The sequence below is a fragment of the Megascapheus bottae genome, chromosome 9, assembly GCF_031878675.1.
Source record: "Megascapheus bottae isolate mThoBot1 chromosome 9, mThoBot2.hap1, whole genome shotgun sequence".
Classification (NCBI taxonomy): Eukaryota; Metazoa; Chordata; class Mammalia; order Rodentia; family Geomyidae; genus Megascapheus; species Megascapheus bottae.
This window is the reverse complement of record NC_143517.1, coordinates 45865475-45880395: the sequence shown is the minus strand read 5'-3', so window position 1 is coordinate 45880395 and position 14921 is coordinate 45865475. Positions and strand designations below refer to the sequence as shown.

Sequence of the window (14921 nt, the reverse complement as noted above, 5' to 3'; positions counted from 1 at the left end):
TTTCAATTTACCATTGCCAAACAATGTTAAACAGGAGTAGTTCTAATCAGATATTTTAAGAGCTAATTTTGTTTAAAAAAAAAAAACTTAGATGACTTGAAGGAGGGTATAGACTAACATACCACAAATTAACACTTATAAAAGTTGTCAAAATTTTTGAAAAACTCACATCCTGTATCTTTTAGAATACACCATTTTAACTAGTTTATGCTTAAAATAATCAAAATAAAGAAATTTAATTTTTCAAAACTAGCTAATTAAAAAAAATCACCTATGACAGTGTCAACAAACTAAAACCACAGCAATAAACCAAGCCAACTTACTTGTGTCAGAACAAATAAAAAGAAAGCTGCAAATATTAATCTACCACTTCACATTTTGTCTGACATGCAATTATTTTGTCTACTCTGGAATATATGGCAATTTAACTGATTGAAGCTGGAATCATTTTTCCTTGAATCTTGAATTGTCTATTTTCCATAAGAATAGTAACAGAATCACCTCTGCAATCATAAATGGCATAGGGATTACAAGCATAGAAGAATGTATCAGCGTACCTAAAGAGGCATTTATCTAGAAAATCAGGAGATTCATATTGAAGTTTTTCAAAAGCAATATTCAAATTTGTCTGTGTAAACCAAACACGGTAAACCAATTATCTAACTCAACACTTAAGCAGCAACCATGCTCAGTTTCATTACTAAGTAGAAACTAAGAAAGGAAAGCAGTTCTTAAAAACCTTACTTTTTCTCATTTATAATATCTAGGAAAACATCACTGTGAGTATTTACTACATATTTTAAACTGGAATTTATGCCCAGGTGTTGTCTGAGTTGTGAAGTCCATAATTAAATTTCTGGATAGCATTCAATTCTTTATTATTGGAATCATGGTCATTTTTTCCTCTAATAGTTATATTAGCATAAGTAAACCATTTATGGTTCTCTTTTGGATCGGTAACAAAAATCACAAGAACAAAAGATAACAAAACAAAACAAAAAACTTGTCTCAAATTTAGAGACATTTGGTTTGTCCACTGCAATAACTGGTATATATTAAGCTAAAATATACATTTACACATGTTGTGGAAAATAATATGGGTAAGAAAGTAATAGAATAAATGGGATGGAAAAGCAGGTAGATAAATGCCCAAAACATTATATTGAATTAAGAAGCCGGACATCAAGGAACACATAACCTATGTGCTCTCATTTCAATAAAGTTCTAATTTAGGAAAAGAAAACAACAACTGGGTATTAAAAATCAAATCAATATTTGCTTGCTGTAGTTCAGGCTTTAAAACATACAAACTTATAGCCTATTCTGTGTAGAATCCTATTATAGACATATGCTACCCCAAATCTAAATTGAAGCACAGATTATCTAATATTTGCAAATCTTTTGCCTTAGAATATGATAAAAGAACTAACATTCACTATAATATCTAGTAATAAATACACAAAGGTGACTCAATGAATGGTGTGATTAAATGGGAACTCAATTTTGTTAAACCTCCCTAAAGAATGTGAGGTTTTTATTTCCAATTAACAACTAGAAAATGGGAAGTGGGGCTGTGGCTCAGGGACAGTGCTTAGGCCAAGAGTTCAAGCCCCATGACCAAAACAAAACAAAACAAAACACAATACAGCAGAAAGCAAGCCTATAGATGATACATATTTAAAAAAAACAAAAAACTTCCCTAGTTTATGGGCAATTCTCCAAAATCCTTCAATGTGGTATGGACAATAATAGCACTACCTAAAGATGATGATCAGCAATGTGGTGGGTACAGGAAATAACAAAGAATCACTGCTCTATAAGGACACAACATCAATATTATGAACAGACAAGAATTGATGAATCTACAGGTAGCCTTCCAAACAAGACTTCACAGCCCCCAGTCCAAAGACAAAAGTGAAAAACTGCATGTAAATTGGAGATTGAAACTAGTCTAACCACATGATTTCTCAGGCTCTATATGACCTTAGATTTTAATAAGGCCTCAAATCCTTCCAAGTATTCAGTAAATATCATCTTTCAAAAATACAAAACTCTCACACCGTAAGGAAATAATGCAAGAAAATGAAATGAAATTGAATAGGGAAGAAACATTGGGGCAAGAGGAAGAGATGGTTCAGAAAAGGAAAGAAAGGAGAAAATAGAAGAAAAAGAAAAATAGAACCGTTACCACAATATTTAATATTTAAAACTGAGTGCAAACCTTTATAATTCAAGATCTATATAGAGCAGAACAGAGGACTACAGTCAGAAAAACCAGAGTCACATTTAACTGTGAGAAAGACTGTGTAGGCACGCCATGATTGAGTTTTCTATAACAGGGAAAAAAAAAAAAAAAAAGGAAAAGTGGAGCTGGAAAGCTTCCCTGTCCTAACACTAACTTCTGCCATTCCACAAACAGTCCAGGGATGACACTGCATTTAAATATGAAAAAACAAGAAAAAGAACTTTAATAAAGCTTGTTAAAAACTACTGACAACAAAGAAAAAGGAAAAAAGACAAAAAGTTGTGGAGCAACAGAGGGCAGGAAAAGGAAATCCATGATACTTATAATTGGAACTCTGAAAAGAAAAACTTAACAGAAAAAAAATTATAAATGAGAGTTTAAAAGACTCTTTTCTCAAACAACAGCAATGAATTCAAATGCTAAACAAATGAAATATATCTACGAGAAAACAAGGTGAAGGATAAAAAATAAGATATAAGACCATTGGATTCAAAGAAAAACTTCCTTTGGGAAACCAGACAAAACTCTCAGTCATTTATGAAATTCTGGATAACACTGAATCTTTTAACAGCAATACTTTATTCTAAAAATAATAGAAAAATGTGTTTCAGGAATGTAAGTACCAGGGTAGACACTTGATGTATAAAGGCTTATTTTATAAACACACAAGATATATATATATTGTTCATAATTTCTCAGGAGAAAATTTCCTGCTAAAAATGTCCTGAAAATTCTCCAAAAGAATATTCTCATAGAAAACTAAGACAATAAATTTTAGTTTAAGATCAAAGTTCTAAGTAGACTGAGAATGTTTTTTTCCTGCATTTTTTAAAATTGCTTACTGAAATTAATTAATATAACCAAATCTGTTTATACATAATTTTTTAATAGTTTTTACATTTAAAAAATTAAAAATTTTGCCAGTCAGTCCTGGAGCTTGAAATTAGGGCCTATAGCATTCTCACTGAATCTCCTAGTACTCAAGGCTAGCACTCAATCACTTGAGCCACTGAGCTACTTGTGGCTTTTTCTGACTAGCTTATTAGAGAAAAGTGTCTCACAGACATACCTGCACAGGCTGCCTGTGAATTGTGATCCTCAGTAGCTAGCATTACAGGAGTGAGCCACCAGTGCCTGCCTATATGTTGTCTATTTTATACTTTGTTGACATTTACCTTTTCTAAATGTAGGACCAATGAGATTTCTAAGACTAAGTGCTCATAATACTAAGAGATTCCATTTAGGGAAAAAAAGTCATAAAAACCAAAAATTAATTAAACATGATTAAAACACAATTGATAAGGACCCAGTAGTATAAAAACTCTATTGGCTTTGACATGTGTACAAGCACGAAGGTAATAAAATTATCTTAAAACCTACATAGTAAGAAGGTTTTCTTCTTTCTTTATTGCTGCTATTATTTTCTGCAGTTTTTGTCTTGTTTATCTATCTTTGGAAAGGTGAGAGAGGAGCACAAAAAGGGTGGGACAAAGGGTGACAAATACATCCATGGTCCTCACTAGATACTATGGTAAAAATGAACAATCCAACCTGTAGGTAGCATTATAAGGGAAAACTGGTAAAAATGGAATAGAGGACATTGTTCAAAAAGAAATGTACTTATTATCTGACATATGTAACTGTAGCCCTTCTGTACATCACCTTCACAGTGTGTACATGTATAAGACTAACAAAAAGAGCCAGAGAAATTAAGTTAATGATACTTTGTTTAACTGGCTACATTCATTTTCCTGACATGATGCATGGGTCAAATGGTTGAATGCTTTCCCCATAGGTTGGGGAGAGGGGTGGCAGGGGCTATTAATCCTCAGTACTGCAAAACAAAACAAAATCTCAACAACTAAAAGGAAAATACACCATTAAAACCCAGCTGTTTCTTTATAGAATTTACTAAAATAGCAATAATGAAATTGTAATAAGTATAGTAGTAGCAAAAGAAGACAATTATCAATACAAACCTGATAAGCTCGGTTTATTTGACTAGCAGCCCAACTAGCATATTTCATGTTGTCCTTTTTCATTTTTGCACTTGCTTTTGGATTTGAGGCAATATGACTTGCAGACTGAAAACAGAAAATCATCAAAAAAAATTCCTTTTTCTAGTCAAGATAATAAAAAACATGCAAAGGTCACAACTGCAATGAGTAGATAACATAAAATTAGGAAACACTGTATAACTATTTCTTTTTGCCAGTCTCGGGGTTTGAACTCAGGGCCTGAGCACTGTCCTTGGGCTTTCTCAAGGCTAGAGCTCTACTTTTGAGTCATAACACCATTTCTGGCTTTTTCTATGTATGTGGTACTGAGGAATCAAACCTGGGTCTGCGTGCATGCTAGGTAAGCACGCTACCACTAGCCAAACTCTGGCCCTGTAAAACTATTTTTAATGTAAAAATAAACAAATGAAATTAGTGTTAAGCTGGCAGCGGTGGCTCATACCTATAATCCTAGCTACTCAGGAGGCAGAGATCTAAGGATCAAGATTCAAAGCCAGTCCAGGCACAAAAGAATCTGAGACTCTTATCTCCAATTAACCTCTAGAAAAGGGAAGTGGAAGTGGAGCTCGCTCACGGGTAGGGCAGTAGCCTTGAGCTAAAGAGCTCAGAGACAGCTGAGTTCAAGCCCCATGACCCACAAAAAAAAAAAAAAAAAAAAAGGAAAGATAGAAATAAATAAATTAGTGTTTAAAATGAAAATGTTTTAAAATACAGCATACTACAAAGTAACATGACAAACAAAAGAAATTTTAAGTAATGTCATTTAATTATGCATTTATCATAGGTACTTAAATGTAAGATTTCCAAATAACTAAAGAAGTACAAAGCACTTCATACGCCAAAAGAACATTTTATCATTAAGATATTATTTCTTTTTTCTTAATTATATAACTTTTCTAAAATCAGAAATACTGAATTTAACAGATAGAACCTCAAAAATAATTTAGTCCAACATTATATGTTATAGGAAAAAAATTAAAAGCCCAGCAGAAGTAATCAGACTTGAGAGATAATTACCTGTAATCTGTTCTCTTTTCACTATATCAAAGCTTCCAAATTGTGTTCTACAGAACTCATTAGTGATTACAATTTGATACAACATCCCCTTTTTAAAAATGCAAGTGAGGGATTCTTAATATGACTGATATTTATGAAACAATTTATAAAACTCAAAATACAGGCAAATTTTATATTTCTGAGGAGAGTAAAATAAAAATTTTGTCCTATTCTTGGACACATCTTATTCTTAAAAACAATCTGTCCATGTGATTTAAAAAGAGGCTTAGCTTTTGTTTTCACACTTCATCTATGATTTAGGTTTTTTCCTTTAACATGTTTCTCCTGTCACTGAAGTATCTGTAAGCTAGTAGTGAATTTTATTTTATTTATTTATTTTTTTGCCACTGTCTTTGGACTTTCTCAAGGATAGAGCTCTACTGAGCCTCAGCACAGCACCATTTCAGCTTTTTTTCTATGTGGTACCAAGGAATCAAACCAGGGTTTTCGTGCATGCTAGGCAAGGACTCTACCACTAGGCTAAACTCCCGACCCAGTACTGAATTTTTATATCATCTTTTTGGTATGAATTGTAGAAAGATTTGGTGAAAGGAGTAAAACAAGATGATTGGGAGGGAGTGGGAAATGGGGACATAAACATAAGACGGGGTTATCAATGTGTGAGAAGTAATGCACCCACTATCTGGTGAATGTAACTGTAACCCCTTTTTATACATTACCTCAATAATAAAAAATAAAATGGGAAAAAAAAAGATTTGGCATCAAATGCCTACACTGAAATCCCAGTTCAATCTCTCAGGAGGTAGGTTTGATGTTGTGTATTAATTAATTCTATGTCTACACAGTTTTATCCATGAAGTGATACAAGTGAGGAGCCAGGAGCATAGTCTAGTGGTAGAGTACTCACCTCGCATGCACAAAGCCCTGGGTTCGATTCCTCAGTACCATATACACAGGAAAAAGCTGGAAGATGTACTATGGCTCAAGTGGTAGAGCTCTAGCCTTGAGAACAGCCAAGGACAGTGCCCAGGCACTGAGTTCTAACTCTAGGACTGGCAAAAAGAAGAAGGGAGAAGGGAGAAGGGAAAAGGGAGAAGGGAGGGAGAGGGATGAAAGGAGGGCTTGGGAGGGGTAGGAGGGGGAGGAGGAGGGGGAAGAGGGAGGAGGAGGGAGAAGGGGGAAGAGGGGGGAGAAGGGGGAAGAGGAGGGGGGGGGAAGGAGGAGAAGGGGGAGGAGGGGGAAGAAGGGGGAAGAGGAGGGGGGGGAAGGAGGAGAAGGGGGAGGAGGGGGAAGAAGGGGGAAGAGGAGGGGGGGGAAGGAGGAGAAGGGGGAGGAGGGGGAAGAAGGGGGAAGAGGAGGGGGGGAAGGAGGAGGAGGAGGGGGGGAGGAGGAGGAGGAGGAGGGGGAGGAGAAGGTGGTGAAGGTGGTGGAGGTGGTGGAGGTGGTGGAGGAGGTGGTGGAGGTGGTGGTGGTAGAAGGTAGAAGGACCAGAAGCATGGCCTAGGGGTAATGCTCGACTAGCATGCAAGAAGCCCTGGGTTCAATTTCCCGGTACTACATACACAGAAAAAGTTAGAATTGGCGCTGTGGCTCAAGTGGCAAAGCATAAGGCTTGAGCAAAAAATGTCCAAGGACAGTATCTAGGCCCTGAGTTTGAGATGCAGAACTGGGGAAAAAAAAAAAAAAGAGGGCTGGGATGTAGCTCAGTGGCAAAGTGCTTGCCTAGAAAGTGAAATGTCCTGGTTTCGCTCCCGAGTACCAAAAACAAAAGAAAGACAAAACATACACACACATGCACATACTATTTTAAAAAACAAAGAATAATAAACAATGCCTGTCACAAAAAGTGCTAGGTACATACAATTACTGGTAATAACTTATTGAGGTATTATTTTACAATAAGTATTTAATTTATTTAGCAAAGAGATATTGTTAACTACACTGTCATACAAGTCACTGCAATTGGTTCTAGTAGAATTCAGGAAAATTTTCTTAAAATTCTATAGAAACATATTCTAACTACATTTCCTTTCTAAAAATGATTCGTTTTTCTCAATCCCTTTTCTTTTAAAATCAATTGTTTTTATTAAGCTCAAATAAAAATGACCAGAAAGTCCATAAAAGGACAAGGTTTAACAAATTTCAAAGAACTAAAAGTTTAAAATTCTTTTTGTCTTCAGAGAGGTGTTTTCTTTCTATTTTAAAGCCCAATTATTTCTTCTAGCATCCAAAAGTGATTGCTAAATTGACTCTTTAAGCTTTCATTTGGCAAAAACTGTAATTAAATATGTTCTACAATTCCCTTTATTTCTATACCACAGAAAAACATTTTAATTTGATATACTTGAGATTTTATTTTCTATTGTCTTTTATTGGCATTGTTTAAAACAAGTAGGCAAGAAATATAAGAGTATAGGGTAATGCATTATCAAAACAACTAAAAAGTACTATACTTTCAATAGGATTGAATTTCATTATTCCGAGATACTAAAAGGTATTTTACAACAAAATGTCAAGCAGCTAGATTAACATTCCACTATAAGACTGTCCTACAGTTCACTATTCATAATTAACTAAAGGAAAAAAAAATAAGCTAATCAATAAAATACAAAAACAAACAAAGAATGATTGGTGGGGGTGTGAATATGGATTGTAAGTGACAAATTCTGTAAGAGTAACATTAAGCATACACTTTAACTTACCATGTAAAGCCCAAACAATGCTCTCATATTTCTGTTGTTCAATTTCAATGCCTGTGCAAAATACTTTCTTGAAAGCTCAAGATTTTCAAGTCCACCCTGGGTATATTTGACCTGTTAAAAGTTGCAGAGCACTGAAATCTGTTTATTTTACTACTTTGAAATATAGCATGTTTCATCGTACCATAGGCATTAAGTAATCGAAACAGATACTCTGCAAACAAATGCAAGATGTTAAAAGAATTCACTTTAGTATTTTGCAAGTTAATATAAAATTTAAAGCATAACTTCTCCCAATAAGCTATTTTATCCCATGAACATTAAAGACAGAGTAGTTTTTAAAATAAAAATGTCGCCACGGTAAAAAAAAAAAAAGTTCAATACAATTTCTATTTCAATTGCCTTAAGTATGCTTCACAACATTTTTTTATCACTAATATTATATTCCTAGACTTAAAATACCAAACTGTCCTTTCATATTCCCTAATAATGAAATCCTTTTAAGCCTACAGCATTAAATTATAATGCTATTCCTAATAGCAAAGTAAATAAATATTTCCACATCCCCAAATACTGGTCTTAAAATGAATATATAGGGAACAGATTTTTTTAAACCCAAATCATTAAAATGCTTCAGAAGCAATTAAAGAGTGACAATGGTGAAATAATTAAGAAAGAAGTATTCAAATGCCACACACAAGTCCAGAAACATCACTTTAAAACAGAATTTAATGGAAAAGTTTTATTTTCATTGAAATATTACAAAATTTAAATGATACTAAAATTGTATTATAAAGGTGACATACAGAGGGGTTGCAATTATATAAGGTAATGAGTACATTTTTTTCTGAAGTGTTACCCCTTCTCCCATTTTCTCCTATTTTTTCCCCTTTAAAAATGTTGTAAAGTTCATTTCCAACATCGTATCTAGTAAGGAAAGCTGGATTGGTTCACCCTTTGTTCTGCCATTTCTATGATTCCCTTTCCCTTTCCCAAATCAGATAAACTTATATGCAAGAAATCAAAAACAGCGACAACAGGAAATAAACCAAAGAAAAAGGAAAAAAGTAAGTGCCAATTATACAATTAAAAAAAAAAAAGATACTCTGAAAATGTTGCAGGAGGAAACAGGGGAAACACTAGGACCCCTTGGCAGAGGTCAAACTTCCTAAGATCCAGAAACACAACAAATAAAAGGCTAGATAAATGGCATTTCATTAAACCAAAGAGTTTCTACATGGCAAAGGACATAGCTAGGAAATAGCTAAGAGATTACAACATCTTTACTAGGTAGGTATATATCAGACAAGAGCCTCAGACCTAAAATATATTAGAGCTCAAAAAATTAACCCCCCCCAACCAAATCCTCAAAGAAACAACAACCCCATCAATAAGTGGTATAAAGACTTAAGAGATATTTCTCTGAAGAAGAATAAGAATGGCCAATAGATAAAAAAAAGGTTCAATTTCTCGGGCCATCAACTTCACTCTTTAATTCAACATCCAACAGATGTTGTAAACATTTATATAGTTGCCTAATATTAAGAAAATATTAGTATCATGCAATATCCAACAGCAACAAAAATAAAATCACATACAGTTGTTGTTTCTGAAAATACTTACTTCAGCATACTGTTGGCAGTATAAGTGGTTGTGTGGATTAGTCATCATAAGCTCCTCTAAACAAAACGCTGCTTTTGCATAGCTAAAAAATATCAACAGGAGAAAATTTAAGTAACCAGTTTTATCTTAGATAGGCCTAAAAATAGTGATGTTAGAGAGTATTCCTAAAACAAGTCATTGCATTAGTTCTCTTCAACTCAAAAATGGTATTTTCATTGGTATGAAAGTACACATTTTAGGGGCTGGGAGTTTGGCTTAATGGTAGAGTGCTTGCCTAGTATGCACAAAGTCCTGGGTTCCATTCCTTAGTACCACATATATAGAAAAAAACAGAAATGGCACTGTAGCTCAAGTGGTAGAGATCTAGCCCTACGACAGGGCTCAGGCCCTGAGTTCAAGCCCCAAGACTGGCAAAAAGAAAAAAAGAAAATACAACTTTTAGCCAGGCGTCCATGGCTCATGCCTGTAATCCTAGATACTCAGGAGGCTGAGATCTGAAGACTGGCTGCTAAAAGCCAGTCTAGGCATTAAAGTCCATGAAACTTTTCTCCAGTTAACCATAAGAAAACCAGAAGTAGTACTGTGGCTCAAGTGGTAGACTGCTAGCCTTGAGCTGAAGAGCACAGGGACAATGCTCAGGCCCAGAGTTCAAGCCCCATGAACAACAACAACAACAACAACAAAAAGAAAGTACAAGGTTTAATGCTTAAAAATATAAAACAGTCTAGAATTATCAATAAATATTATGCTTGAAAAGACTGGGTCATGACATCTAAAAAGTAGTATCATGCATCTTACATATAAAAATTCTTGTAAATCTGTATCTAACATATAGAAAGGAAATAAACATTTTATCAAGTACTGCCTGATTTTATAGATATAAATATGTATACATTTATATATATACATATATAATATCTGTATTTGTATATAATATATACAGACACAGATACATGCTATATTCTACTACAAAGACTTGTCATTACTTAAATTTATTTGTAAGCCCATGAATCAAGTTAATTTTGATATGGCCTTTACTACTGTTAAATTATGTGGTAGAAAACTAAAAATCTTGCTGAAAAACTCTAGAGAGAACTGCCAAAATGGCTCTGAAGAAATGACTTTAAGCCATATAACTGCAATTCACCTAAATATACCTTATATGCTAAAAACCTTATGAATATTCTCACTATAGGAAATCTTAAAGAATACAGATATTAAGATTTATTCTCACTGAGGAGGTGTTAATACTACAAAACAGAAAAAGGCTACCAATAGTTAATTGTGGTATTTATCACTCATATATTTGGGTAAAGACTCCTACCTTAATACCTAATATACTTACTTTAAAAAGTATTTGATTCAGTTCCATACCTATATATTGACCACAATAGCTAGCTTTTATTAAGTGCTATACACTACACCAAATGTATTAAATATAGTAACTCATACTGAAAAAAGAGACAATCATTTTTACTAATCTATACCTAAGAAGGATGAGGCACCAAAGTATAAACTGAATCTTAGGTAGTGCAATTCCAGAGAGCTATATAAACATAGTAGGTGCTACTTGGATGCACACTGCTACAATGAAAACCAGTTATCACTTCAGTGAAATTTTCAGTGATGACAGAAAAAAAAAAAAAAGCATCAGCAGTCAAATCCAAGAAGCTTGAAGAACCAACTTCACCTTTCAGACTGTCCAAAAATTGTAGCATATTTTAGATTTATAAAGGATTTTACATATAAATTCTCATTCTAGAATGAGGGGGGATTAGCATTTTGATATAGAAGACTTAGCATTGATTCTTGAAACATGAGAGGAATTTAATGAGTGATCAAAAGAATGACTATCTAGAATGAAAGTATTACAAGAGAGCTGGGCTGGTGGCTCACACCTGTAATCCTAGCTACTGAGGAGGCTGAGATCTGAGAATGGCAATCTCATCCAAAGCCAGCTCAGGCACTACAAAGCCTGAGACTCTTATCTCCAATTAATCACTAGAAAAAGGGAAGTGGGCTGTGGTTCAAAGGTAGGGCAGTAGCCTAGAGCTGAAGAGCTCAGGGCCAATACCCAGGTCCTGGGGTAGGGGGGCAGCCCTGAGCTGAAGAGCTCAAGGACAGCCCCCAAGACCCAAAGTTCAAGCCCCATGTACCAAACAGGGAGGAGGCGGGGAGTATAAGTGAATACCTAGAATGTAAGTATTATAATTATATATCTAATACCTATTTCTCTAAAAGGAGAGGCAAAAAGTTGTCTCTACTTAAAATATCTCACCCAATCAAGAGACAATTTGTTTTACATGTCCCTTTAACTAAGCTGATACCAGAAGTTATAGTAAGGCAAAGAATAAGTGTTCATAGGATGGGTGGAAAACTATGTATTAACCTACATTGATGAAATTATAAGTAACTCCTGTCTTGAACTTCTTAATTTTTTGAGCTATCCAAATTTTCTACATCGGTTATTTTTTAAGTAGAAGACAGACATTTCTGATGATCTGAAATATTTTAATTTATTTACTCACTTATTTACTTTTTGTTTTCCTGATTCCTGGTCTATCTACTGTAATCAGGCTCTTTGTGAACTCATAGCTCTCTTGCCTCCACCTTGTAAGAGCTGATATTACAGACTGGACCACCACTCAGTATAAAATGTTTTTAAATGCTTTTCATCAAAAAGAAATTTTAAATGATTGTCAGCTGTTTCACGAACAAACAAAAATCATCAATATTCTTTTTTACTGGACACTGTAAGTTCAGTTTCATATAATGTTTAAATATTAGCATATACTCATACATGAAAGAATAATCAGAACATGCATATATAAACAAATATGCATGTATGTGTATGCATGGCTGTGTGTGTGTGTGTGTGTGTGTGTGTGTGTATTATAAATAGAATTAGGTACAATTAGGCAAATAGTTTCCTGAATATAAACAGAGTTTCATGCAGCAGAAAAACACAGAATGGTTCCTGGAATATAGAACACACTTCATTGCATGGTAATTATTTTATTTTAGTTCTCACTTTACCTCAATCTTTTATTTGAAATTATACACATAAATGAAGACAAATGTCTTCATTCTATTTTACTTAATATTATCAGTTGTATGTAGTGTGAGAACAGGGTTAACTATTCAAGCACAATAAGAAATGTCTGTGAGAATCTGATTCTATTCTCTTAGAAGGAAAGATATATGTCAGACTTCAAAATAAAGGGGAAAAAAAAATCTATGCTTCTAGGTTAGCCTTAATGCTGTGATATTAGAAAACCTGCCCTAAGACTCGGCACTAATCCTCTCACACTGGGATTTCCTGTCACCACATCAATAAGAGAGCTAACAAAAACATTAAATATCCAATAAGCAAGTTCCTATAGCATTCAACATTCTTGATTATTCTTAGTTTTTATCCCAGGCAACACAATGCTCCTACTTTGGAAGAGGTGATTTTCTTAGTATTAAGGCTAATAAAATGCATACAATTGACAGAATCTTTGAACAGCAGGGAGGGAGTATAATGTTCTTTGCATTTGGATTCTTAAAAATTAACTAATTTTAGTTCAACCTAAATAACAGCTGAGAAAATGAAGCCCTTGCTATCTATATTTGAAAGGAAAACATTTTTCAAATTAGCTAGCAGAACAAAAATGACCTACTTAGTAACTATTTGCATATTATGATATGTACAATATTAGTTTTGTTTTTTATTCAGTTATTCACTTATCTCTCATTTAAAATAAAGGTGATTCACATTTCACCATTCCTTTGGAAATCACTGTCTTGCGAACTTATAGTGAGGAAAATTGCACTCAAAATTGTAATAAGTGCTTAACAACTTACTCATGTTCATTGATATAAAGTTCTGCAAGTTCATGCCAGGCTTCTTGGTCTCCAACAAATCTAGTAGAGGAAAGTAGGAAGGAGTAAGTGTGTAGATATTCTGTAAATGAACAGCATGGAGGCAAACAGAAAAATCAAATGCAAATTCCATTTTAATTAAAAAAGATTTATCAGAATAACAAAACACAATCCTCTTGTAAAACACTCACTGTTCCAGATACTCATTCAGTTCCCGAATGGCCTCCACATTTTTCCCCTGGGCTTTTCGAATGGCAATCTTCCTCTTTCTTGCAGCCTGTGGTTTGACATTAATAAAGGATTAGGCTCTCATGATTCACTGAGTTTTTGTAAAGAAGGTGATTTGACTGTGCAAATTATTATCTCAATGCCAGTGAAATTCCATTGTAAAACTACTGCTTAGTGAGAGTTTATAAACATACCCCATGACATCTCACTAGGGAATTTAAATATTCCTCTAACAATCAAAGAGGCCTTATTTTTGATACACACAATGAACGCATCATTTCGTCCAAATAAATAATCATCCAGATTCTGATAATTAAAAGCCAGCAGGAAATCCTAATCTTCATACAACCCAAAGTCTTTTTTTCTGCCTCATTCATAAGATCTATATCTTAAGAAGTACAATGATGGTAAAGATTAGGGAAAAGGGAATCTCACTATGGGCACTTGAATATCATTAAAGAAATGTGAGTTCTGACAACTTTTTCAGAATTTAAAAGAAAAATCTACAATATTTCCAGACATTATAGTAAAAATTTTATAATACTTAAAACATGCATTTCCAAGTCTTAGAAGTGACAAATACAGAAATCAATACCATGAATTTATGCACTCATCAAATATGCGTCAACTACTACTATTTGTCAGACTCCGTGCTGGACAAAAAAAGAAAATAAATCTCCATGGGGACCTAAGTAAAAGACATAATGTAGTATGGGCAGCAGTGGAGTTTCAAAAGTGTCAACGAGGATATATAAAGCCAGCTGTGTTCTAGTGAAAGAAGTGGAAGAAAAAAACCAAAAGGTCCTAGATGATACTCACACTGAAAAGGTACAAAAACATAAAGCTAAAAAAAAAAGTAAAAGGAAGTATAAAGTTATCTGTGTAATACTGCATAGTAGAAAAAGAAACACACAAGCAAAGGCACAGGAAAAAGAAACACAGCAAAAGTCTGTTTCATCAGACTACTAAATTCTAGACTCAGGATAAAAGTACAGGAGAGCACTATATAAATTTGAATTACTTTAATGTTTTATCCAAATGGAGAAGGATAAGAAATAAAATATACTACAACTAGGACTAAGTTAAGCTTATTCATTATTAACATGATTTTTGTTGCTTTATTTAGTATATGTTATATAAAATGTAAGAAAGTGAAAAAATGGATAGTCTCTTTACTACACATTAGGATTTATATACAGCGGGGTGTGGGCTCATGGTTTGGCTCTG

General features: G+C 34.0%; 1 protein-coding gene across 1 annotated transcript in view; it reads right to left on the bottom strand.

The window, feature by feature from the left end:
* The window catches only part of Emc2 (ER membrane protein complex subunit 2), a 32533-nt gene that overhangs the window by 2016 nt on the left and 15596 nt on the right, over positions 1-14921 (bottom strand). The window contains exons 6-10 of the mRNA XM_090339267.1: positions 13658-13743; positions 13449-13508; positions 9603-9684; positions 7983-8093; positions 4225-4329 (exon numbers count right to left, since the gene is read on the bottom strand). Coding sequence (XP_090195393.1) covers positions 4225-4329; positions 7983-8093; positions 9603-9684; positions 13449-13508; positions 13658-13743 — 444 coding nt within the window. The remainder of the gene's footprint in view (positions 1-4224; positions 4330-7982; positions 8094-9602; positions 9685-13448; positions 13509-13657; positions 13744-14921) is intronic.